The sequence below is a fragment of the Micropterus dolomieu genome, linkage group LG05 (assembly GCF_021292245.1).
Source record: "Micropterus dolomieu isolate WLL.071019.BEF.003 ecotype Adirondacks linkage group LG05, ASM2129224v1, whole genome shotgun sequence".
Taxonomy (NCBI): Eukaryota; Metazoa; Chordata; class Actinopteri; order Centrarchiformes; family Centrarchidae; genus Micropterus; species Micropterus dolomieu.
The window spans coordinates 26,802,459-26,828,806 of NC_060154.1; the positions used below are offsets into that span (position 1 = coordinate 26,802,459).

The 26,348-nt window shown below is 41.6% G+C and overlaps 1 protein-coding gene across 1 annotated transcript; it reads left to right on the forward strand.

Moving 5' to 3' along the window:
* The first annotated feature begins 1,223 nt into the window (after positions 1-1,223).
* tmem131 (transmembrane protein 131) lies at positions 1,224-26,348 on the forward strand. Its single transcript, XM_046048977.1, is given in 42 exon segments — positions 1,224-1,264; positions 1,266-1,411; positions 3,542-3,603; positions 3,816-3,856; positions 6,338-6,406; positions 7,781-7,901; positions 10,256-10,372; positions 10,456-10,578; positions 10,694-10,774; positions 10,891-11,041; positions 11,131-11,187; positions 11,302-11,363; positions 11,449-11,557; positions 12,571-12,679; positions 12,802-12,955; positions 13,053-13,223; positions 14,507-14,617; positions 14,787-14,921; positions 15,344-15,448; positions 15,545-15,631; positions 15,796-15,948; positions 16,038-16,113; positions 16,212-16,326; positions 16,457-16,595; positions 16,718-16,827; positions 16,918-16,990; positions 17,154-17,305; positions 17,413-17,555; positions 18,496-18,682; positions 19,463-19,648; positions 19,775-19,930; positions 21,142-21,575; positions 21,672-21,856; positions 22,961-23,091; positions 23,185-23,303; positions 23,379-23,531; positions 23,641-23,791; positions 24,558-24,673; positions 24,769-24,850; positions 24,935-25,038; positions 25,145-25,287; positions 25,376-26,348. Coding segments are annotated over 42 exon segments (5,412 nt in total). The 5' UTR covers positions 1,224-1,238; the 3' UTR covers positions 25,643-26,348.

The following is a 26,348-nucleotide window of genomic DNA, read 5'->3' on the forward strand; positions in this document are numbered from 1 at the left end:
AGCTAGCCTTGAAATGATCAAACATGTTTTTAAGTCTTATCTCACTGAGTGCTTTTTAGTTAGTGGTGGACATAAAAGAAACTGCCCTTGCAGCTCAAAGCTGACAAAATGATACCCTGAATGTCGATATTGTACTAAAACTGCTGAAAGGCAGACATTAACAGAGTTTCACGTTTCCTAGTGAACAATGACTTACACTCCAATTTCTATTCATTAGTTCACCTCGCAGTAGAGGTCAGCTTTCTTTCAGGCCTAAGGCCAGAATGGGTGTTCGAAGAAAGGATCAAGTTACCAAAACTCTACCAGACAAACTGCCAAATCAGCTTTAAGAGACAAATTGAAATATCCTAAAGCACAGGATCGGTTATTATGTTCTATAGGCTCGCTTGTCACATGTAATCCATATTATATTATTTCATTTTTACATATCAGCTATCATGGCTGATCATAGCCTTACAGGCTTTATCACTGTCAACCATTAACCATTATTCTAACAGCATTGTCCTACAGCATCCACGTGGGTATTATTTAGCCTATATTGATCTTTATTTCACTCTCTTTTACAGTCCACTGCTTCTATATTCGTGAATTACTGTCTCACTAATTTGGACCCAAGGGTGATCCAATAAAATAATGAAACAATTAAGGACAAACAAAAGAATGATAGGTAGGCTACTAATAGCTAATGGGAGGAAACAGTACAAAGACCTGCTTAAGACCTTTACTAGCTCAAGAGAGATCATCAAATTAATAATTGTACCTATTTAAATTAATAAAGGAATTTCCAGTTAACAGTAATGATTTAGTAGTAGTATATCCTACTAGTGCTAAGCTTCTACTTAAGTGCTAGACTATGTGATTAAACAGCCTGCATTAATAAAGAAGGCAGATATTTCAACACACTAAAAAGTGCTTTAAAAACTCTATAATCGGACAAACACGACTAACCACGATTGAGACTCCTGCTCACTCCACTGCAGCAGGCTTTTAAAAATATATTTATGTTTTTAATTTTTTTTCGTTTATCTTATCTTATGTATATTATTAGAAATAATTATTAACCATTTCCAGGGGCTGCTGTGTGGCAACCCGTGACGCGTCACTCCTGAAGCGGAAGCGGAAGAGCAGAAGAAGAAGCGAGGCCGTCGTCCTGTTCGGTAGTGAGCTGCTGCTCGGTGGAGTTTGAGTTTTCTTCCTCACGGCTATGATTGACAGAGTCAGCAGAGGTGTACACGGGCATGTCCGCACACTCGCTCGGTTGTTGTTAGTAACAGAAAGATTTGCAGCATGGCGAGTCGTGAAAGAGCCCAGAGTTCTCGCCACTCACACACAAGGACAAGAATATCATGTGTCGGATTATTGAGGATGTTATTTATTGCTTTTATTCAGACGGCGCGGGCCAATAAACAAGGTTTGTAACTTACGTCCGCATTAGCTAGCGCTAACTTCCGTAGACATTTCTACGAAGTGTGGGTTGAGGTTACCTCTACGGGCCAACTTTTATCACCGCTATCTCGCTAACATTAAGACATCAGAAACACTGCTAAAGTGTTGTTATTTATATTTATGTTAACGAAATTACATGGAAAATTTGAGCCAGCGCATATTTTAATTGATACAAAGCGTAGTTGAGAATGAATCATGTAACGTTGGTTAGCTGTATGTGGCCTGAGACGTTAACGTTAAAGTAAACGTTAGCTTCGTTTGTAGCTTGTTGTCATGTTGTCAGCCCGTCCATATATGGCAACGTTAGGCTAACGATCTACAGACATGCAAACAGTACAAGGCAGAGACAGAAAGAGCAGCTTGTTAGCTTCGTGGCTAGTACTAATGTTAGCTTACGTACGCTTCTGTTTGATCGCAGTGCATTGGAATGAAGAGATGTTAAATTGGCAACATGAATGGAAACGTCGTCTCCCTCTCGCTGCCAGGCTACCTAACATTACTTCCTCATATCTAGACTCAATAAAGGAAATGTTTGAATCAGTCAGGTGACTGTTATTTGTAAACGTGGCTGTGCGTTTTGATTTTGACCCTAGACTGGTTTCAGCTTGGCACTGGTCAGTCCACGGGCCAAATGACAGCCGCATGTTATTTATCCAGCAGACTGAAAAGTCCAGCTGTCAGACCTGCTGATCATGTCAGGTCACAGTGATAAGTCTACCAGTCGTGAGTGGACAGGGCTGCGCTCCACGTCCAAGATAAGCTGTGCCAACTTGGAAACGTGTCTGGTGAAAAGTGTTTATATTGATTCCTTACACTTTAAACACAATCCAATAATTTATCTTCCAAGAAATGCACTTGAGTGATGAATGAGCGTTGCGTGGGTTATCTGGCAATTTTTGTCAGCTTGTCCTGCTTCTGCCAACGTCAACACTGCAAGCTTAGACAACTAAATCAGTGTTAACGAGATCACAGCTAGTTGTGCTTCACTATTTAAACTATCTGTCCAGATTTACCAAGGCCCTTACAGGGAGAAGTGAAGTGATTTAAAGGAGAGACATGATCAAACTTACTGCGTCCTTTAAGTTTTGCAATCGCCAAGAAACTAAGAATTGCACTCGGCCTACAGTTTTGACCAGTATGCCCGTTGTTAATAAATGTTTTAGACAGATTGGCCACCAAGGAGTATTTTAGTGGAGGGTGTTTTGAATTTTTGCCTACTTGTTGTTTATGGAGTCACTGCTTTTCTAAATCATGCTGAATAACAAGAGGTGTGATGATTCAATATGATAGAAAAGTAACAGCAAGTTTCACTTAGAGTAGACTTGCATTCAGTGCTCTTGTCCAGTGTAACGTTCACAACAGCTTTCCCCAATTTAGCCTAGGTACAGTAAGATAATGGATTTCTTTCCACTCTATACTTACCAACAAAGTTGACTTGACTGAACAGCTCTAATCCTAGCTGTGTGTGATGTACTTGTGTAATGTCAGAAGTGAAATCTAAAAGGGAAATGAAATTACGAGTTGTTGCATCAAGAGATTAGATCACCTGGATTTGCTTTGGCGTTTCAATCTAAAACATGCTCAATAGCCAGCAGGACTTAATCAAATGCAGCAGTTTAATTTGTCGATGCATGCAACGTAATAACAGGTGACAATGCTGAAAGTGTGCTGTGAACGTGATCACAGCACACTTTTGATCTTGCAGCCCAAGCTGTGGGATTTCGATGGTGTCGGGTGAAATGATCCTGAGTAGAGTGAACGCCTAATAAATTATGACAGGTACACCAGACTCCCACACCAGGTGGAGCAGAATGTGGACACAGATCTCAAGCCTGATCTTTCTCTTGTCTGCTCTGAAAGTACTAGAGATTAAAGTTCAAGTGGGCAGTTATCTTTATAAGTATTATAACTTGCAGTTCAGGAAGATATAATGACTGCTAATGACTTCTGATAGAAGAAGTCTATTTTTTGATTTGTCCAATTGTGCTCTACTTTCTTCTTCCAGTATTCATACGTATCAAATGTTGAAAATGTGTGGTGTTCTCCTTTTCACTGATGGTGATGGTGATAATACTTCCTGTTTTGTTTTTTGCAGCGTTCATCCAGTCAGACACAATTCTAGAAGTTTTACATTTTGGTGAGGGAAGCCTTTTGCAGGTAAGTGCTATTACTTTTTCGCCCTCTTTGTTGCTATTGAAATTGTAGCTTACCATTACTCACCACAGACAGAAACATAACAGACACCATAACAGAGCAGGAAATGGTTGAAATTAGGCCATTTACTTGGTTTACAAATGACTTACCTCTGAATGTAATGTCTAGTTAAATCACATTTAAACAATTGCTTATGTTTCATGTTGTTTTTGCAGGCAGAGTCTGACATTGACTTTAGTTTATATCATCAACAAAGGTACGTTATTTTTCACTTCACAAATATCCTTCCCTCTTTTGTAGCAAGACCAAACAATTTCATGTTTTTGCGAAGTTAAATGCCGTTCACAGTGAGTGTGGTCAGGTATGCAGGTCTTGTGGTTGTACATCTTCTACATTAAGCAAATTATACCTGGATTGCAACACTGAATGGCAGGTGTTACGACAAGATAAATACATAAGTGGAGCTTATGTGGTGTAGCCAGAGGAGTTCTTGAACTGAACTGAAGCAACAACAGCGCAGCATGCTTCATCCCAGCTTTAACATAACTATTGTTCACATACAGAGTAGAAAAAGAAAGATGCTGTTGATTCTACTGCAACAAATTGGCAAATGTACTTTCAGTCAGTGTGGTCATGTGATGTCAAAAAGGTTCTTTTGTCAAGGTTGAAAAACCTGCGGAAGGAATTTCATTGCATCAATTAGGCTACAAAAGTATCCATTAATAACCAAAAATAAAAAGCTTGAGCATCATCATCAGAAGCTGCCAGAGCCTACAAGGCAAGACAACAACAACTTGAAGCCACATGAACTAACACATTGAATAGCATGAAATCAGGTGGAGACAGAGAGATACAAGAACTTTTTTCCCTAAGGTCACACCCATATGCAGCGACCCAGCCCTCTAAAACACGTGCTGTTAATGGCCCAAGTCCACCCAGTCTGTCACCTGTTGTTCGACAACACCCAGTGTGCCTCCCTCCTGCCACACCTGCTTGAAAGAGTTGAGTCTTGCAGGGCAGAACGTGGAGCCAGCTAATGTGACAACTGACAAGCTGGGCGCAAAGACAAACTGAGCTGACTGAAGAGGGCTTTAGGGAAGTTATAGTTTGCTTTCTAGTATCTGTCACAGAGAGATGTCAGACTTGTAGATCTTAGAGCTGTGAGAGCTATAGTGATTGTAAAAGAACCGTATGAGTCCACTTAATGCTTGCATACTGCACAGAGTTTGCAGTATTTAGTGTGCAAAGTGGCTGTGTGTCCCAACAGGTAGAGCTGCTTGAACAAGTAAACACTGTTTCTCAGGCAGAAAACATGTAAACGTTGATTAATGGACTTTGTGTTTTATGTGTGACGGCCTCCTTCAAACATCAATTACTCTGTCCCTACTTGACGTGTGTTCTGTCTGGTTGCAGCATACAGCTACCCTTTCTATTTGTAAGTTATACATAAAAGGCTGTTCTTGCACAGGCATAGCATGGCCATATCCTCGAGTTTAGGGGGGAGGGTATTTTGCTATTTCACTGTTTATTCAGTTTTTTTTTAAATATTTAACATCCCCTTTTCGTGTGTGTGTGTGTGTGGTTTTTGGAAATCTTTTTGTTGTTGATCATTATCTCCTTTCTATTACTCGGTGTGCTCTTCTTTTGTGAAGAAAGTTTTGACTTCCAGTGCAATTAAAATGTTTTTAATATGTTTTTTTTTTTATGAAAAGAATGCCTTTATCTTATGGTTAGCCTGACACTGGACATATGCAGATCCAAGGCCAAGAGTCACAGCCCTCCACATGATCTCCCCGGCTACTCCAATTACACACTGACATTCAACACATTAGCTCTGAAGCACCGAGCGAAAGGCCGCACAGAATTCACAGCCAGGATCCATTTGAATCCTTAATCCCACAAGAATTTTGTCAGTAGTTGTTATATTAATGAGAGAAGCGAGGACAGGCCGTCGATGACAGATTATCCAGGAGGAACACTGCATGGTCTGCGCTCTGTGTGGATTACTGTGCGCCTCAGGGGATGGAAATCCATCCTGTCTCTAGTGATCTCTGCTATTGGAGCACACTCCCCTAAACATGACTTGATATTATATTGGTGAAAACGATCTGGGGTAAATTGTCTGACACCAGGGCAATGTTGTTGTAATTACACGCAAGTGATGTATTAGTGGATGGTGTTAGTACCACCACAGCAACTCCAGTGCAGAAGATAGGACAATGAATCCGTTACAGTCAGACAGCTATAGTGTTTCCCTGCATGTAATATGTTTGTGGCCATCTTGAGTTTTCCACAAATGGTTCTGTATATTCATTCAGCCGTTGGCTATTTTATATATATTTTTTTCTTTCAACCATAAAGCTTAAAGGGCTGTCATGCTCCCACACCTGTATCTTTCCATGAGATTTACATAAACGGCTCTCATTACATAGTTCAGTTCACCACTGCCAAAGAAGAGTTGCTTCTCTTTAGAGACGGCTTTGTCTATTGTTGAGATACACCTGTTGTTGGACAGGTTTGGTGAGTTATCCCTGTGTCTTACCAGGCGGGTGGAAACCATGCTTATAAGTTGTTTCCTTCATGTGAGTGGTGCCCTGCAGTTGGGAGAGGTCCCATGGCTTTTTATACATTGCTGTGTCTGTGCACATTTCTTTGAAATGCACACACTAATGGATACTATTATTTTTGTCCTGTTGTTGCTGCTGCTGCTGCTGTCACATCTTCCTGTTTCTCACAGCACATCCCCGCACCGTGGGAACTGCCGACCTATACGATTTGAACCTCCAATGTTGGACTTTCATGAACAGTGAGTGTTTGGTGTAATGTTCACACTAATGTATTATTTTGTTTTTGTATGATCTGTGTTTTTATTACATTTCACATAGTTTGAGACACTTGCTATTAGTAATTTGAAGTTGCTTTTTTCCTTTTTGAGATGAAAAGAATAAAAAAATAAAATAAAACTTGTCAACAATAAATGGATGGCTGGAGAAGCTTTTAAGGTACTTACCAAAACCACATCCCCCGTCACTCAGCTTCAACTAGGCAAGGTTTACTAGATCACATTCCACACTGACAGTGGGCACACACACCCATGTAGTATGACCCAGCTTCAAGTGTAGCCTTCTTTACCGTGTGCAGAGTGCAAATGGTTCAGTAGCTCTCAGGGGAGCAGCGTACCCCTACACCAACTCCCAGTGAGAGACCCAGCTGTGTCATTCTGTCCTCCCCTGTCCTACTACCTCAATAAACAATCCACTTATCAGCAGCGAATGTTTTGAGGGTATGAAAATGAAACCTTGAGAAATTCTCACTGTATCTCTAGTACACTGGAAACAAAGGCACGGTTGGATTAGAGGTTTTAATAAATCAGCCCACAGTTACAAGCTCAACTTTAGAACTTGTAACTGTGGCGGACATGTTTACATCTGCCGTATTTATGTTGGAGGAACCATACCTGCCTCTTTATCCACTTTGTTCAAAGCGCCGTACATGTTATCAGGTTTTCAACCACTCACCTAGAAGTAATACATCACAGTGAACATTTAGTGGCCTTCATTCTTTAGCAAAATGTTCTTTGTCATTACATGAATATGCATTTGCAAGCAGAGAAAATCATGAAAAGTTTCAAGTCTCTACAAGTTGATTTTCATACCATGTTGAATTGAAAGAAACCATATGCTGCCAGGAAGCTAGGAAATCAAAGAGTATATGATATGCTTTGGGTGTTTGGCTGAAGGTAAAGTGCAGTGAATGCGTTATAACATGCAAAACCACTTATATGGTCCCTTTACAGTAAATTAACAATGTGGAGATGGTAACCAAGGTGCACTGTTAATCACTTCATTGAGTGGTTAGACAGGGAGGTTATTTCTGTCATTTTAATTAAAAAAACTTTTATGACGCTCAAAACCTGTTCAAGTGTTCTCTCTCTCTTCTTGTCTTTATGGTCTTTAAAAATCAAAACATTATTGCTTTTTACTGTTAAATTCTTAACCAAACTAGTTGAACCTTTTACATTTTGGTATATTCATCCTCTGTTTAAATCTCTTTTGTGTCATTGTGTCATCTTCATTAGAGTCTCTGTATGTCCCATCCATATCTTCTTCTACAATGAGTTTCATTTCTTTAAATATGTTGTTGACTTGCTGTGACAAAGGTGTCTTTCCTTCATTTTCAGACCTGTTGGAATGCCAAAAATGGAGAAAGTTTATTTACACAATCCTAGCGCCGAAGAAATTAGTTTGATATCAATATCGGCAACAACAGCACATTTTCACGCATCCTTTTTCCAGAATAGGGTAAGTATTTATCGCTTAAAAATTTGTGAACTTTGTAAATTGTTGTGATCTCTTTTTGTCATAAGCCCAGTTGTCACAACACGCATAATACTTGTCTAATAAGAACCTTAGAAATGCATTAAACACAGAGAATAAAGTGGGAAGTGCAGATGCACATGTGTTATTAGAACATGTGACCACACCAAAGATCTTTTGACACTGTAGTCCCGAACTGTTTAGAGACAGAGAATAGATGAATGGCAGTGTGTAAAGAATAAGAAAAGGAAATTGCATTTATTTAGAAAACAACAACACTGACATTGCCATTTAAAACAAGACTGACTGCCATGAGAGCATTGGTCCAAAAGAGCTGACATACTCTGCTAAGAAGAGAAACTAAGTATGTGCTTGCTGTGTATGACAAAAGTAATTCAAGTGACCTCATACACTTTATGGTTTTTCCTATGTTTTATTTTTTTTTACCTCCATTCACTATTGCCAGCTAGAGTAAATACAAGTAAAAAGACTGTGATAGGCCGTGATTGATTCACACAGCCTGCAGTATGTTTCTCAGAGTTAGGAACACACGTTTATGAAGAGGTCATGTGACCTGACACTGCCACACCCACCCATGCAGATGTCAAATTGAAAGCACGATCTTTGGTGCAAAGATATGTTTGGCTTACAACTAGCTCAACTAACTCACTTTGATCTGCAGTAGCTGTTTTTATGGAGACAAATGTGAATGTAAGATTTTTTTCAGGACATGAGAATCTAGTTTCAGTAGGAGGGAGGTCAGTGTGGTTCTCAAGATAACAATTTGAGGCCTCTAGTCCTCTGTCACAGAATATGTTTGTGTAAATTCTTTCTATGTTAGGGTGGACAAAATCACATCTGCAGCGGGGTTAAGTTTTATGCGGTAATTAATGTAATTGATTCTGGACTTTAAGAATAGGGTTACAGGCTGTTTGCAGTTCAGAGAGTCGTGATGTTTTGACACCCAGTTTGGTTTGCAAGAACTCAAAGTACAAAAGCTCTTCTTGCTTCAAGGCCTAGAGTCGATTTAAAAAAAGTTTAAAAAACTGATAGGAATTTGTAGAGTTTGGTTTGACATGGATGTTTTTCTTTCAAAAAAATTCCAAATACATGTTATCTTTATTAACTGCATAGAACCGATTACTCAGACACTCAGGGAGAGAGGGGCGGGGCAAGCTGGTGTGTGTGGGAACTGAAGGGAAAAGCAATGTGAGCAGATAAAAGTAGTTTGTGAGCAAACACTGAAACGGTGGAGAATTAAGTAGGATAAAATGGTGAAATAATGAAAGAAATAACCTACTAGAAATAGAAATATACCCCCTCTCCTCTCCGCCACGGTTACTCTGCCCATACACATAGTAGACTACAATCCCCAGAGATCTCTGCTGTGGTCACATGTCCCAAGGGCACATGTGTTTTGCATAAGAATTACCAAGTGATTGTCAGTGTTTATTAGCTTTGTCCGAACTTTGTACTATGTACCAATACTAACATACTGTGCGGTGTATATTTTAATTTACAGTAACTGCACATTAAGTTAAACAGCCAGTGGAAAATTTGGAATCTTAATGAGAAGCAAATTGTTTATCCAAAAAATCACCTCGTCTGCATATTGTCCAAATAATAAAATCATAGTTTAATCTGCAATGTTAGTTACAGTTAGCATTCTCCTGAAAAGACGCTTGAACAGAACATCAATCAAAGCTAAAGCACAGGCAGGTAAAGTGCAGAACTCTTTGTAAGAAAGATCATCTTATCATCTCATAAACTTTACATAATTTTAAGTAGGGTTGGTGCATTAACAACACAGCATAAGTGTATAAATAGTGCTCCTGCTCTTCCACGAAGCCTATATTTGGTGAGCAGTGCGTCTCACCCTGAAGTGGATGGTAAAAGTGTATTTCTAAATTCCTCTGTGCTTTTACTCCTTCAGTTATCTGCAAATTTTGAGGCTACATGAACGTTCTGCAGCAGTGGAGATGACACAAGATCTGTGCTTCTTCATCTAACTACATAATGTTTTAGTCCTAAATCAACACTTTATTTCTTTTTAGTTGTCTCTGTAGAGGGTTCAGGTCTAGAAGTTTAAAAGAGAGGATTCATGGCAAAGTCATCACCTGCAACCACAGTCACCACCAAAATGCTAAAGTTAGAGTGTAGCTGTAATGTTTTCGCAGCAGCGGACCTTTAAGGTCGGGTGCTGTGGAAGTGAGCGTGTTATTAGTCCAGCTGTTTGGGGGTCAGTATCTGTGAGTAACTCTTGAGAAGCTGTTCTTTCTGTCAAAGTGTTTGTTATACTGCACGTCATGTATATTTGTTTTCATCTCTTCTTTCAACAGATAATTCCACCAGGAGGGAACACATCATTTGATGTTGTGTTTCTCGCTCGAGTAGTTGGGAATGTAGAAAACACTTTATTTATTAATACATCACATCATGGAGTGTTTACATACCAGGTATAATAAACAATACCTCATTTTTAGAAGCTGACTGATTAGTGCCAAGGTGCTGATTTTGCTTTTCCATCCCCATCCTGAAGGTTTTTGGGGTTGGTATCCCAAACCCCTACAGACTGCGGCCCTTCATTGGGGCTCGAGTCCCAGTGAACAGCAGCTTCTCGCCTCTAATACACATCCACAATCCATACAGTGAGCCACTGCAGGTAATTTAGAGTAATTAGAATCTCTAATGGTTACATATGCATGTGTTTGATGTCCTTTTGTATGGAACAGCTGATTAATGTTGTTGAATTGATTTCACATGTATGGGGTCTCCAGGTTGTGGAGATGTACTCCAGTGGTGGGGATCTACATCTAGAGCTTCCCACAGGTCAACAAGGAGGCACTGGAAAATTATGGGTTAGTTTCGTGTCTCAGTGTCTTTGCTGCAGTGTTTGTGTCGAGTCTTAAGATGAGAGTCAGAGTCGAGTCGCTGTCGCCCATGCTGACCTTCCTCCCATGTGCCCTCACTCCAGGAGATTCCTCCATTTGAGACAAAGGGGGTGATGAGAGCCAGCTTCTCATCGAGAGATGTGGACAACCACACAGCTTTCATCAGAATCAAAACCAATGCCCCCAGTGAGGACCAGTTCATCATCCTCCCTGTTGAGGTGGAGGTCACATCAGGTGTGCTGTTTAACCCTTGTGAAAACATTTATTGTAATTCTCAGTGTGCTTTAGTCAGGCAAACATGTTTCTGTTTTTACTTTTTGCAGCCCCTGGTATATACTCCTCCACAGAAATGCTTGACTTTGGTACACTGCGGTCACAAGGTATAGAGCATTACAAAAGCAGCTACATCTTGCAGTTTTTCTTGAGCAATCTTCCCCTGGGCTTCTTTGCTCACCCTCCCTCCCTTCTCTTCTCCAACTGCCTCGTTTTTACAGATCGGCCGAAACTGCTGAATTTACACCTTTTAAATTCAGGAACAAAAGATGTTCCAATTACAGTAGGTATCCTTAGTAACCGTATTAAAATGCTTCAACGGTTATCTTACCTCTTGTGTAACCCTGCCTTTTATTGATGCTCCACAGAGTGTACGTACAACACCATCAAATGAAGCAGTCACCATAGATTTCAAAGCAGTCACTCTCAAAGCTGGAGAGAGCAGATATACCAAAGTTGCAAGTATTAGTTTTGATGGTAAGTAGTGTTTTTTTTGTATGTGGTAATATTTGATGCTTTTGCTGTTGAAATATACACCAAGCTAATACTAATGTAGCAGTCCTGCAGTAAATCTTCCCTTCATGAATGTTATAATGATTCAACTGTCTGATCATTTTGGAGGCTGCAGTTTTTGGTGTTCTTGCAGTGTATTGCGTTATACTCAGGGTGCGAACTACAGGGGAGCCAGGGGGAGCTTAGCTCCCCTAAATAAGACATTAGCTCCCCTAAAAGCATGATTTGTGTGATATTTGGGGGGGTCTCTAAAATATTGACAGCATGCTTTATTGCCATTAATTTCTATATATTTCTCCATCATCATGGATCCATGCGTAAATTCGGGAGAGTCAGACTTCATCCAGCCAGAGGGGACGATTACTGACCGTCCACAGATGGCCGGTCGCGCTGTGATCTCCTGGCCCAGTACGCTCCACCGCCCCACTCCCTCTCCGGTACGGGTTGTGTCACTAGTACGGCCATCGCGCTGTAAACGGTTTATGATCGTTCCGTCTGGCTGGATATTACGCATGATCCATGCATTACTGCAGCTGGGGGCTCTCCGCAGCGCCACGCAAAATTATATTCAGGAATAAAAACACATTTCTTCATTGCCACTTTAAAATGGTGCACCTTGATCCACCAGTTCCACTGAACCCAGGCTCCTAACAAGGAAATGCTGTCAGTTCTAAAGTGTGAACTGAAAGTCCTGTATGATGTCAGTTTCCTCAGACAGACTTATAAAGATCAACTTAACAAGAAGTAAAGATCCTTTTTTTACTACACCGTGTTTTTCATCAACTTCCCTTCAAGAAACCTACCATTTTACGTCTCATTTAGGTTTATACTTACTTATAAGTAATGATCTGGGCATTCTTGAGTCTAATAATTTAATACTTTTTTTGGTTTTACTATTGCGCAACTTCCTCATGTAGGGCTCTGTATCCTTTTGCAGTGCATTTATCCTGTATTTCGATCTTGTTTTTTCATTGCAGCTTCAAAAGCGAGGAGACCATATCAGTTCTCTGGTAAAATAACTGTTAAAGCGAAAGAAAAGAGTTACTCCAAGCTTGAAATCCCATACCAAGCAGAAGTTTTAGAAGGGTGAGTTATTTTGCAGATATACATGGAGAGTGGGTGCATTTTATGTAGTATTATATAAGAGAAAAAATGTTCCTATAAGGGTGCTCTTAAAGATTTTTCTTGTTTGTCATCTCCTCTGGCAGCTACCTGGGCTTTGACCACACAGCTACATTGTTCCACATCAGGGACAGCCCCGTCGACCCAGTGGACAGACCCATCTATCTCACAAATGCCTTCAGCTTTGCCATCCGTATACACAATGTGTCCCTGCCTGAAGAGGCCAAAACCATGTTTAATGTGAGCATCATGGGTTAACAGAGGTCATTCTGATTGTGAAGTGTTGTATATGGATGGAGGTCAATATGACATCACCTTTTCTACTTTTTTATTTTAGGTGCAGAACTTCAGTGCACCCATCATCATTCCCCCCCATGAGTCACGTTACATCTTCTCCCTCCTCTTCCGGCCAGTCCGACCCTCTATTCACATAGACAGCAATATCCTGCTCATCACAAATGCATCAAAGTTTCATCTGCCTGTGCGGGCCTACACAGGCTTCTTGGAGGTACACAATGGACAAAGTTTATTTAGAATAAAAACAGTTTCTTCATATGTTTGTGATTTATTCACCGTGAAAGTGGTGCTGATTTAACCTACTCTGAATACTCTCATCCTAGTGTTCATTACATTGAGAGTCTGTATTCTTCATTCAGAACTGCCCTACAGAGGGAGAGAGCATTAACTACTGAAGCAGTGAAGTTTAGATAAAATACATCAAAGTCGACCATATTATATTTGAGCTCTTTTAGCAGGAGTTGAGCTTTTTTTTTTTTTTTTGGTCTTTATCATGACTGGATTTAACTGCTGCTTCATTTAGTTATGTGAAGGAACAGACTGAATTACTATCCCAGTTCATCAAAGTGGATAATTTCCAAGTATCAATACTTGATATAACTCTCTTGCTTTAGCTGTCCAGCTGGTTGTTTCTCTGTGGCAGAGTGCAGGAAGTGTGGTGGTGACTTTGAGAGACCACACTTTAGCTAGTTACTGCAGCCAGAATATATTTAATGCGGGTTGGCTTGGTTAAGTTAAAAAGCTTAGACGCTTTCAACGGTAACAACATAAACAAATGGTACTGCGCACGTGCATTTCTCTGGCCCAAACTTAACTTACGGCAGACTTCCGCAAGCAATCCATAACAAGTAAGCTGTCAATGTGTTTGCAGGAGAGAGAGAGCGAGAGAGAGAGAGAGAGCGAGAGAGAGAGAGCGAGAGAGAGGGAGCGAGAGAGAGGGAGCGAGAGAGAGGGAGCGAGAGAGAGGGAGCGAGAGAGGGAGCGAGAGAGAGGGAGCGAGAGAGAGGGAGCGAGAGAGAGAGAGCGAGAGAGAGAGAGCGAGAGAGAGGGAGCGAGAGAGAGGGAGCGAGAGAGCGAGAGAGAGAGAGCGAGAGGAGGTGCTGAGCGAATATGCGCTGCGTGCAGCTCTGCAATCAAATACAAGTTTTCCCATTTTAAATAGTAAAGAAAAAAATACTGAAATCAATATGTGGTGGGCCGCCACAAATAAATTAATTTATGGTAAACACTGTACTGGATATCACTCGGCATATTAGCCAGTAAACACAAACCCAGTAATAAACAAACAGAACGGAAGTTGACTTTGGGCCGGGCGCATCACCTTGGCAATGTGTCAGATGAAAGCGTCTATAGTAAAACAGATGTCAAGAAGTTAGATTCAGGTCTTTGGAACCAGAAATAGAGTTGCTGCGTTTTGCTTGATAAGACAGAGTAGGCATGATGATGAGTATCTGTGTAATTTGGTGCATGTTTTTTGTTCCCTGGTGTGAGCAGCCACTCGTCCTGCCTCCCAGTGTGAAGGAGAACCTCCTGGACTTTGGTGTTCGCAGTGCAACAGACACCAGCAACATCATTTTTGTGGTGGTCAACAGTAATCCCATAGAGGTGAGATCACGCAGCACACTGCATGTATTGCTACAATACAAATAAAACAGTAGCTGATTCCAAAAAAATGTGAAGAACTTACTTGCTGTAGTCCAACGTGTTGTGATTGTTTTTCCTATTCATTGCTCAAGACACCGTTAAGTACACTTTTAAACTTTCTGTCTTCCAGCTGGAGATCAAGTCCTGGCTGGTCACCGGAGACAGTCTTTCCATGGAGCTTCTGAAGACGGAGAAAGGAAACACAACAGTGGCCCTGAGTCGTCTGCGAGAGCTGCAGAACACTTCAGCCTCTCATCACAAAACAGTAAGACCTCACATTGTCATTCCAGAGCTGCTTTTTTCTTTATGATCTGCTCATCACGAGCCTAAATTTGGTAGAAACCCTTAATTCGCTCAAGGTAAGTTGGTGAAGAGTAGTGTTACCAGTCCAATGCAGCACAGTACATAATACAGTGTGGTGATGATGATAATATAATAAATAATAATAATAATTAAATAAAATAATTATCAAAAAGTATCTGTGAAAACGCCTGTTTGTTTTTTTTTATATTATATATTTACAGTACATTAAGGTTGCCTGTTATTTTGACCAATACAAGAAAACAGCATTTCAGTTTTGTTATCTAGGATGTGAAGCTGACGGCGTCTCATGTTGAGAATCTGCAGCATGAGTGAGCACCGTGAGGTAAAGAAAATCTAACGCGCATATTTTTTTACTCCACAAAGGTGATATTAGCATCTGGCTATTATGCAGCATTCAGAGTGACACTTGTGGCCAAGGCGCTGGAAGGCATGTATGATGGAGCCATACACATAACCACAGACTATGAGGTAGGAAGCCGTCGCATCTGCTTTTTATACCCTTCTTTCAAAGAATTGCACAGCCAAAATTCAGTGGAATGGTCATGTTTGTTTTCTTTCCCTCAGATATTAACAATCCCAGTGAAAGCTGTCATTGCAGTGGGTACATTAAACAGCTCTCCCAAACACATCATTTTACCACCTTCATTTCCTGTAAGTAACATTAAGATCTATTCACGGGTAAGGTTTCACACCTTTCCTGTTCTGGCTGCAAGCAGTCGACAAGATAAAAAGATCATAATCAAAGCCCACTTTCCTGTTCGATGCCCGAGGTGTTATGGCTCTTGACATGTCTGTATATGTGTGCTCTTCTTCAGGGGAAAGTTGTTCATCAAAGCTTCAGCATACAGAGCTCTTTCACGCAGAAAGTGAGGCTACAGCAGATCCGCTCCCTGACAGAAGATATACGTTTCTATTACAAACGGTTGCGCAACAACAAAGATGAGCTGGAACCGAGGCGTAAATCTAAGGTAGCCCCGCTTCTCACTGTGCAAAATAAGTGAGCCATAGGCGTCCTTATAAACATAAACTTATTTTCTTTTCTCCCCATCTTTTTCAGGTGGCAAATATTTATTTTGACGCCAGCTTGCAGTGTGGTGATCACTGTTATGTGGGGCTGCCGTTTGTGCTTAAATGTAAGTTTTTTTTTTTTTTCTTATTGTTTATTTGTGTGTAACATTCAAATCTCACAAAACAGAGTTAAAAAAAAAAAAATGTATAATTTCCTTCACAGCCGAGTCCAAGCCTCATGGGCTGGCATTACAAGAAGATATCTGGGACGCTGATGTGGATCTCCACCAGAAACTCCTCAGACGATGGAAGGAGGTGAAAGAACGATCAGGCCACAAGTAAGCGTATTAGGTGTTCGGATACAGTGGTCTTTGGGCTTTAGCTATCAAACGTTCCTGATAAATGAATTGTTTCACACCGATGGTGTATTTCCAGAATTAAACAAGATGTTTTCTTCTCTAACTAAAGGATTGAAGCTGTCTTTGAAGTCAACACAGACCTTCAGAAAAATGTGCATGCTAAAATAACAGCGCATTTGACCTGGCCTTCACTGGTCAACTCCTCGCAACGAGTTATGTTCCCTCTGACCAACACAAACAGCTCCTCTGTGAGTAGAAACAGTCTGTCTCTTGTTCCTACACGTGCATAAACACACACAGGAATGTTTGAAGGTGCCGTTAAAGTTCAGTGTTTGAAATTGAGGTGTGAAATCTTTCTGCGTCTCTGCAGGATGAGGAGGTGATTCTGTACAATCCCGCAGATGTCCTCGTCTTTGTCCAAGTCCTCCCCTTGGCCCTGTTACCCAACCCCTCTGTGTTTTCGGGAAAGCTGGCCGACAGGTGAGGCTGCTTGCACAACCCCAGAACGTTCTTGTTCTTCATCCCTCCATCTTACTCTTGACAGTAATCGCCTCTGATTTTATTTTCCAGGTTGCCATTAGGAAACTTGTCCAACATCAACATTGACACAAATACCAGAGAGTTCCAGGTTCACAGAAATCAAGTGAGTGCTGCAAAAGTGACGATCGACTTCCCTGTTATTCAGTAATTTAGAGAGTCAGTTGGTTTGCAGATGATTGCGTTGCTAATCCCAGGCCTTTTTGTCTGTGGCGGAGGCGGCATGTGGAAGCAGTTTGTCTGTAACAGGCCCTCTGTTTGTTTGGCAGACATCCCTAATGAAGAGCAGTACAGGGTTCGTAGAGGGATCAACCAGACCCTTTGTGTACAACCTCCTCCTGCTGCCTGGAGAAGTCAAGGCGTTCAGCGTGAGGTTCACTCCCATCAGCAACCACAGTGTCTCAACCCTCCTCATAGTCAGGTATGAGTCTGTTGGTTTTTTTTAATGCAACTAAACAAACAGATTCTTTATTTAGTCAGTATGTGTTTCTCCTCTGAAATTGTGTGCTTCATTGGGAACATGTTTAGGAACAATCTGACTGTGATCGACACAATCATACTTCACGGCCGAGGTACAACTGAGAGCCTGAAAGTTGCAGGGAAGCCTCCGGGACAAGGCAGCTCGCTGCGGTTCAAGATAACTGAGGCCCTGCTGAAAGACTGCACAGAGAGTGAGTTTGTGTTGCTGCGCTCTTGATGCATGTAGCCATGGCTCCCATGTACACTTGCTATTTCAGGTGGCTAGTATCCTGATAAATTCCAGATGTGATTTAATGCAGCTCTTGGCCGGATCACTAATCTGAGTGTTGCTCGTCTATCCTTTCCCGGGCTGTATCCAGAAGCAAGTCAGCCCCACTCCAGAAGCTTTTAAAACAATTTAGCAAATCACAGTTAGCAGTATCAGCTAGCAACTATCCATGAACAAACACAAACACATGAAATGCTCTCTCACCCACAGATATAAATCAGGGAGAACAACATTCATTGTAACTTAGCTCCTTTATCATCAGTGGCTACTTTTACTGACGTAGTTACACTAGGGAGGAATAAAGATTGTGATATACCTCTGATACATTTGGCCAGAATGCATTTGAAACACTTCTGTGTGGCAGATAGCTTTTTTAAGATGGGATAGCTATTCAATTGTGTATTTTATCAGAAATTCCTTGCTCCTTCTTGCTACCCAAAGTTTTTTAATAATTTGAACACACAGTAAGGCAATATTCTAGGACTATGTGTACCTAATTGTAAACACTGTTTTGTTCTGATGTCTCCATATTCCAAAGTGATTAGTCTGTCATTTGTTAAAAAGTACTTATTTCATTACTTATCTTTTGGTCTAATAGAAAATAATCAAAGATCAACAAAAAGTGAATTAAAGCATGCATTGACACACTTCTACATTGTTCTAAGCTGTGTCCCAACAATTTTGGTTGCTTGTTCACAGGGAGTAGACACAAGTGTGACCAAATAAAAACATTCTGTTTAGCCCAAGAATCTCACAGATGATGATAATTTCCACAAAATTGTGCATCCTGTCTGAGAGCGAAGTTCTAAAAACTGATGAGACGCACTGTTGCCCATTAATTGTTATCCCCTCACTTATTTCAGAGACTAAAGTCAAGGAGCCAAACTTCACTCTCAAAAGAACCTTCAGAGTGGAGAACACAGGCTTGCTCCCCATCACCATCAGATCAGCAGAAATCAACGGACAAGCTTGTGAAGGATATGGATTCAAAGTTCTCAACTGTCAAGAATTTGCACTTAAGCCAAACGCTTCAAAAGACCTCGTAATTCTGTGAGTAAACACACGGGTTATTTGTCTTTGTCCATGTGTGTTTTGCTGAGTCTAATTTGGACCTGCAGAGAGAGAGAGTGTGGGTGTGTGTTCCCCATCACCCACATGCTCTATTAATACTTGTCCTCAGTCTCTCTGGCTGAGAAAGCCTTCAGAAAGAGGATGAATTAGCTCTCTGTCTCTGCAGCCTCTCCTGGCTCCCCTCAGGTCTCATTTTTCTTCATCTCTTAAAGTTCAAAATCTACCCTCAAGGGGGGGGGGGGGGGGGGGGTATAAATTTCTATAAATTCGGACGTGAATGCTAATTAAAGGCACTGCGGCGGTTGTAGGTGAATGTATGTTAATTTGTCCCCTACCAAGTATTCTGTCCCATCAGTATTAGAACTGTATCCTGCTGGTTTCAAAAGTGGCATTAAAAAAAAATAATACTGACACTGATTTAAATTTGAACTTTGCGAGTCACGCTTTTAAAGCCCCACACAGCCATGGTCCAGCCTGCAGGGGTTGATTTAGACTTTTTTTCTCAAAACTGTGTGGGCGTGAACGGACTTTCCCCTGATAGAGCAGGACAATTTAAAGCACTTTCATTGTTGTTGTTACATGAAGTTTGGTTACCAAACATTATAGGCCTTTTTCAACATCACGGTATGAGAAGTGCAGGCACAAAGATCTCTCCCAGCTCTTCCAGTTAGCCACCACGTATGTTCTCTGGCTAGATTAGTGAGGGTTTTGTACTGTTCAGAACAGTCTTTTTAAACTTAAAACTTCCTTTCCTTACAGGTTTACACCCGACTTCACTTCATCTCGAGTGATACGGGAGCTGAAATTGGTGACATGTGGAGGCTCTGAGTTTGTGTTTGTCCTGAACGCCTCCTTGCCCTACCACATGTTGGCTGCATGTGCGGAGACCCTGCCCAGACCGAGCTGGGAGCTGGAGCTCTACATTATAGTGTCTCTCATCATGAGGTGAGTGTCTCTCTGTACTGCAGCGTAGCATCAGCACCACGAGCAATAAAACACCACTCGGTTGCATTTTATTTAGTGTTTCAACCCAACTATCAGTTCACACCAGCTTTGTTTGTGTCTCTTCAGCTCCATGTTTCTGTTGGTGATTGTCACCGCCTACCTGGAGGCGCAAAGCATATGGGAGCCTTTCAAGAGACACGTGTCAGTGGAATCCAACTCCACCTTGGAGACTGGGAGACCGTTTAATCTCAGGGAAATTGTGCAAATTCACAGTGATTCAAAGTAAGTGTAACACGGAAAACGCTGAGTTACATCTCCGGGCAAAGGTTGATCAAGCAATAGGATATTATCAATGTACAGAAGGTATAATGCTAATCTGATGAATAGGAAGATCGATCTAAGAAGGAAAAATTTTTGAGCGCCACATCACTATTTAAATTGCTCTGAAGCAACCCACGTTTGTCTGGCTCTAAGAAATGTATTCTGATTAATTAGGTTGCTGGAAAGGCTCTGACACAGAGAGAAGACAGTGAGTAGCTGTGGTCAGGTATCTCTGTCTCACGGTTTTTGCAGTGTCTGGTACTGTAACCGCTAGTTGGCCCTTATCACTATCCATTTGGGCAACTTTGCATGTTTAATCTTAAGCAGTTGGGGAATGAGAGCTGTCTGATTGGCTGTTCATCCAGGTGAATAAGTGATTTTATTTAGATTTTTTTATTTATTTATTCAACTGCAGAAGCCAATAACAACAGGCTGACAACAGCAGTCCCATTTTAAACTTTCTATCAGACATTCTTAATTTGGATCCTGGCCTGTAATGAGAGTATTTCAGCAGTTTCACAGTGGTATGAATAACGTTGTCTGTTTTCTTGTCTTGTCTTTAGGGCTGCAACTTATTCATTTTATTCGACTATTTTCTCAATTGATAAATCGTTTGGTTTATAAAACATCAGAAAACAATGAAAAATGACCAGGACAAGTTCTGAGAGCCCAAGGTGACGTCTTCAAATGTTTTTGTCTGAGCAATAGTCCAACACCAAAAGATATCCAGTTTACTGCAAAGTAAGAAAAGGGGGGAAAAAAAAGCTAACCCTCAAATGTGAGAAGCTGGAACCATCAAATGGTGCAGCGTTTGATATTTTAGCAACTATTAAACAATTGTGAAAGTAGTGGCAGATTAAATTGCTATGGATTGACTGAACCGATGAATCAGCTGATCTTTGCAGCTCTTGTTGTTTTCTTCAGAGGCTACGAGCAGAGTGACATGTTTAAGTGCAATTTTTCATAGAAGACATGAAACTGTGTAAAGCAACACAGAGCATTTAATCTGTGAGCTTTTGTTGACGCTGCTTCTATGAAGTCAGATTAGTGTGTCAGACCCCTGAGGATCAAGTATTGCTTTTTTTAACTAAAGAATTGAGCGATGATGTAACTGCAGAAGGGGGATGCGGCATATTCAGTGTATTTTAACAGACTTTTCTTTCACCGTTCAGGTTAAGCGATTACGGCGACTCACCCCAGAAAGGAGCATATGCGTCCAGCAACGGAGCAGCTCGGGTCGGAGGCCGACCGGTGAACACCCGCACCACACTCGACTCTGACAGCCAAGATAAGAGGTCCAAGATCGTCTTCAGCCGCCCATCTATGCAAGCTACTTCCTCCCAGACGACCAAAGGAAGTACAGCCTCATGCCAAGAAGGCCCTCCAGCTGCCTGCCAGCTGACCCACCGGAAGGCTCGGAGTACCAAGCAGCTGGACCTGCAGAATCAAAGTTTATCCGGATCATCATTGCCTCACAGAGGCCTCGGTCCTGAGGATGCAGAATACGCCAATCTGATAGGAGCCATGGACAACGACCTCGACCGTCCAGAGTGTCTCAGTGGCGAGACTATACAGGAGCAGAGCTGTCAGTCACTACAAAACAAAGGTACCCATATTTGTTTTTCTCAGAAGACCGTAGAAGGGCAGAAGGCCTATGTAATCGTTTCCAGGTCTTTGAGGTATGCGTTAATATGATTTACAGTGTTGGAATCCAAAGGGAAGCTGCGGGGCAAAACAAAAGCCCAGAGGAAGAAGGAGGAGAAAGAGAAAAAAACGACAGTAAAGATTCAGGGAGACGAGCTTAAAGATAACATGGCTGACAACGATGACAGCTCCTCCACTACTACAGAGACCTCCAATCCAGATGTGGAGACAAACGTCAAAGAGGTACGCACTGAAATAACAAAGTCCAGCTCACGTTCTTTCTGTCAGCTCTCTCTCCATGCATAGGATTCACTTAAGGTTTTTTTGTCCATCGTGACACAAACCTGTGTGCCCCTTCAGACCTAACAAATCTTTGTAGTACTAACGCAGGAGTCAGATGTTCTTTTCTATAAATCTGTGTTCTTCTGACATTTAGAACAAAAGCTGTGCATTTAGAGTTGTCTGTTTAGTTACAGCACCGCCATCATCACAGATAGCACTCACACTGTAGGAAATATGTTGTTGCAACATTAAAAAAATACGACATAACCACTGGACAAGCTAGATTTGGTACGTAACAAATTCATAATCAGGAATGATCTTGGTTTTAACGTGACTGAGCAGAGGTCTGTTCCGAACAAACCCAGGAGCAGTGATTACATTACATTTACTCATTTGGCAGACGCTTTCATCCTTACATTTGAGGAACAACATACAAGCATCAACAGAGCATCAAATACAGATCTACAACTGACAATACATACTAGTAAGAGCTAATAGCACATATCGCATCAATGGGGTAAATACCTGGGGAGCCAAGGGGAGCCAGTGGAAGTCACTCTGATCAAAAACCAGACGCGCTGCTGCGTTCTGAACCATTTGTAAGGGTTTCACCGCACAAGCTGGAAGACTTGCTAGGAGGGCATTGCAATAGTCAAGGCGAGAGAGAACCATAGCCTGTACCAGAACATGAGAGGTGTACTGAGTGACATAGGGCCTGATTTTTTTCTGATGTTGTATAGAGCAAAGCGGCACGACCGAGAGACAGCAGCAACATGGTCTGAAAAGGACAGCTGGTCATCAATCATGACACCCAAGTTTCTCACCACCCTGGTTGGAGTGATGGTTGAGGAGCCAATTTGTAGTTTGATGTGATGGTGAATAGATTGCTTGGCTGGAATGACCAAGACTTCAATCTTAGAGAGGTTTAGCTGAAGGTGGCAAGCCTTCATCCATGCAGATATGTCCGAGAGACAGTCCGTGATCTCGTTGAACCATTTGACACACTCTATGGAAATGACATAATAAGTGTGCTATTATTCTACATTTTACCATCATTTCTTCCAGGAACCAGTGAAAAAGAAAGGAAGGACTGTAACCACAGGAAAAGTGAAAGAAGAACCTTCAAATTTCCTGATCAAACCCAAAAGTAAGAAGCAAGAAGCCACAAAGAAAGAGAGCCAAGCAGAAAAATCCAGGTGTGTGTATTTAAACGCACGTGATGGCTGTCGTCTTTTGTTCAATGCATATTTTTTTAAATCCCTTTTTTGATAAATGGTTATTGTTCTCAGTTCTCTGGAGCTGCCATATGTAACACCACTGGAGAACAAACAACGCAAGAGCTTCACATCCAAAGCTCTCTACCCTCTCCCCAACATCCCGAAGACAAGACCTGTGCAGAAACAGAGATGTGAGTTTCTTAAATGTTTTCACTTTGCCCTTTGCTTCAGTACCAGATGTGTTTGTAACATGTTTGTTTTGGCAGTCGACGGGAAGCCAGAAGACGGTCGCCCCTCTCTGTTTACCAAATTGTTGTCCAGCGGGTCAGTGCCAGAGCTGGGGCACAGCAGCAGCTCTGAGGGGGAGAAGGAGTTTGCGTCTCCAGAGTGGGATGTACCACTTCCCGCAAACGGTGTCCGTAAGTCGACATCTGAAAACCAATCTGCCATGTCCAGTGTCTCTCCTACTTCTAATACTCACTGATCAGCCTCGTAAAGATCTGACTGGCTCCTGTTCTCCACATGCAGAAGCAGATAGTCTTCAGCAGATCTCCCTCCAGACAATAAACGCAGACCCTTTCCTGAAGAGATCCGTCTCAGCCGGCACCTGCTCCCCTCCACCGACCTCCCCCAGCTTACCGTCCCGAGTCTCCTACAGCAGTGTACTCAACAGTAACAGGTATACACTTGGTCAAATGTGGAGGAACTTTGCTAATAAAATGAACACATTTTTGCTCATCTTGTTTGAAATTCTGAAGGAACAAATGTCCACTTACCAAAATACTGTCAAAGATGTCGGATCCTCCTATTTCACCAGCATCATGGCTGGTGATTTTGACCCGTCTCCAAATGATCATTTTTAGTGACATTTTTAGAAATAGTGGTATCCTCAGAACATCTTTAATGAATATTTATAATACATTAAAACAATTAAAACAGGTTTCCTCTTTTTCGGTGGCCCCTCTAACATGTGGAGTACCCCAAGACTCCATCCTTGGCCGCCTTTTGTTCTTTATTTACAAGCTTTCACTAGGTCACATTATTCTCAAACACAACATTCAACACCATAGTAATGCGGATGACATGTCCCGTTAAAGACCGGTGAAGAAGGCAATCTAATGTCACCTAATGTCTTCCAGAAATCAACTGCTGGGTGTCCCAAAAAATTATTGTATTAAGTCCTCAAAAGTCTATCGTCACTCTGCAACAGTCTTCGCTCGCTGTGTGCAAATAACCCTAGGTCTGGTATGTTTTGATGTCATGGTTCTGAATTGTTTTATCTTGACATTCCCAGATAAAGCACCTTGTAACTCTCTGAAAGTCTTTTATAAATAAATTATTGTATTTCTTATTATAATAAAGCATGCTATTTTGGTATACTGTGCTTTGTTAATTTTACCATAAACTAATCAAGATTCTTGGTGATTTTTCTAACATTTTTGCAGTGAGGTAAACCAAAAGAAGGCCCCAGGAAATAAGCTGTCAACAGCCACTCCACTCCCGGGCAAAAATGGGAACCCCACCTTTGCTGCTGTAGCTGCTGGTTATGATAAAAGCCCAGGTATAACAATAAACTAACACTTGATTTAAAGTGCGTACGTTGTTCTTATGGTGGATTGTTTACGAGAGAAAACTGATGTTTTTTGTTGTGGTCAGGTGGCTCTGGCCCAGGTAAAGCTGACAGCCAAGGGAAGATTCTAGCAGCCATGACTTCAGTGGAAAGTGACAGCTCTGACAGGTAATGTGAGACAAAATGCACATCCAAACGTGACATCAAGAGACAATCCCAATATAATATTCTGTATTTTTTTTTTTTATATAGTTCTGGATTATGGAGTCCCATTGAGACAGCCAGTACTTCAAACTTCCACTCTGCCAACTCATTCTCTGCTTTTGGACCCAATAATTCCTTCAACCTGACCGGAGGTAACCTGTCTGGCTCACAAATTTATGAACCAACAGAAGAATTTAGAGAAACTGTAGCTGTTTAATTCAAAGTGTGTGTGTGTGTGTGTGTGTGTGTGTGTGTTAGTTTTCAGTGGAATGAATCTCCAAAAGTCATCAGAGCCTCAGCAAAGCTGGCCTGAGTTCCCCACCGTACCCTCCTCCATCTGGGACATACCAAGCGGCGACTCCTGGCCCAGCAGCTCCAGCTCACCGACTGCCCCAACTGCAGTAAGATCCCTTATTTGTCTTCAATGTAGCTCCGAGATACTCTTCCTGCTCATGATACTATTATGAGGCTTCTCTTCACCTTTTTTAGTCACTCCTGGGAAACACCCGCAACCCCTGGTCTGCTCCCACCCCCTTCGGCAGCTCCATTTGGTCAACAAGCGCAGATTCAGCCTTGCACCCTTTTCCTCCAACAACCAACTCAACCACTCTGACGGATCTGGTCAACAGTCCCACCCCGTCGCCGCCAGCTTCTACCGAGATGAGTCGGACCTACAACCCGTGGAGCATGTGGCGCCCCACCCTGAGCAGACGCAGCTCTGAGCCCTGGCCTAGCTCTCCTGACAACGGCAGTTAAAAGGCACATGATTGCACTTACCAGAAGCACGTCACGGATTTGATGTAGTCTGTACGCTAAATCAGTTTCTTTAATAATCCCAACAGAAAGCAATGTTACCTCAAGTGTAATGCATTGGGTAGCCCATTTGCTTACCAACTCCGCAATATAGTTCTCTGCAGCTTTTTATTCATTGGGGGGAAGGGGGGGGGCAATGCAACGTTTTATTTGGAATTTGTTTTAACATGTGCCCCTAAATTAAAAGTGTTGATTGCATGGTATGCTAATGCCGTGCAGACATTTTGCTCTTGCAGAAATGCTGGTAATGCTGCATTCCTTCTGACAGTTTGTTACATGACGCAGAATCTCTAAAATTCAGTATTAATGTTCTTACAATATAGCCATGTGTTTTTACAATAATTTTGTTCTTATTGGTTTCTTTTAAAAGTTGGTTTGAAAAGTCAAATTTGCATACATTTGAATTTAAGTCATTGCACTAGACTTTTTTTATTTGGCAGCAGGGATCTTTCATTCTTCAGAACCCAAACAGCCCACAAAGCTTCATGGACGTCCATGTTCCCCATTTTAAAGTGGACTCTGCCCTAAAAATATCAAAGCCTTCCGTGAGGATAAATTGGTCAAGTGATCCAAAGAACACTTACGTTTGAGGTTGGTATTATACATTGCCTCTATTTGTCAGCAAATTTAAATAAAGGACTTCAGCAAA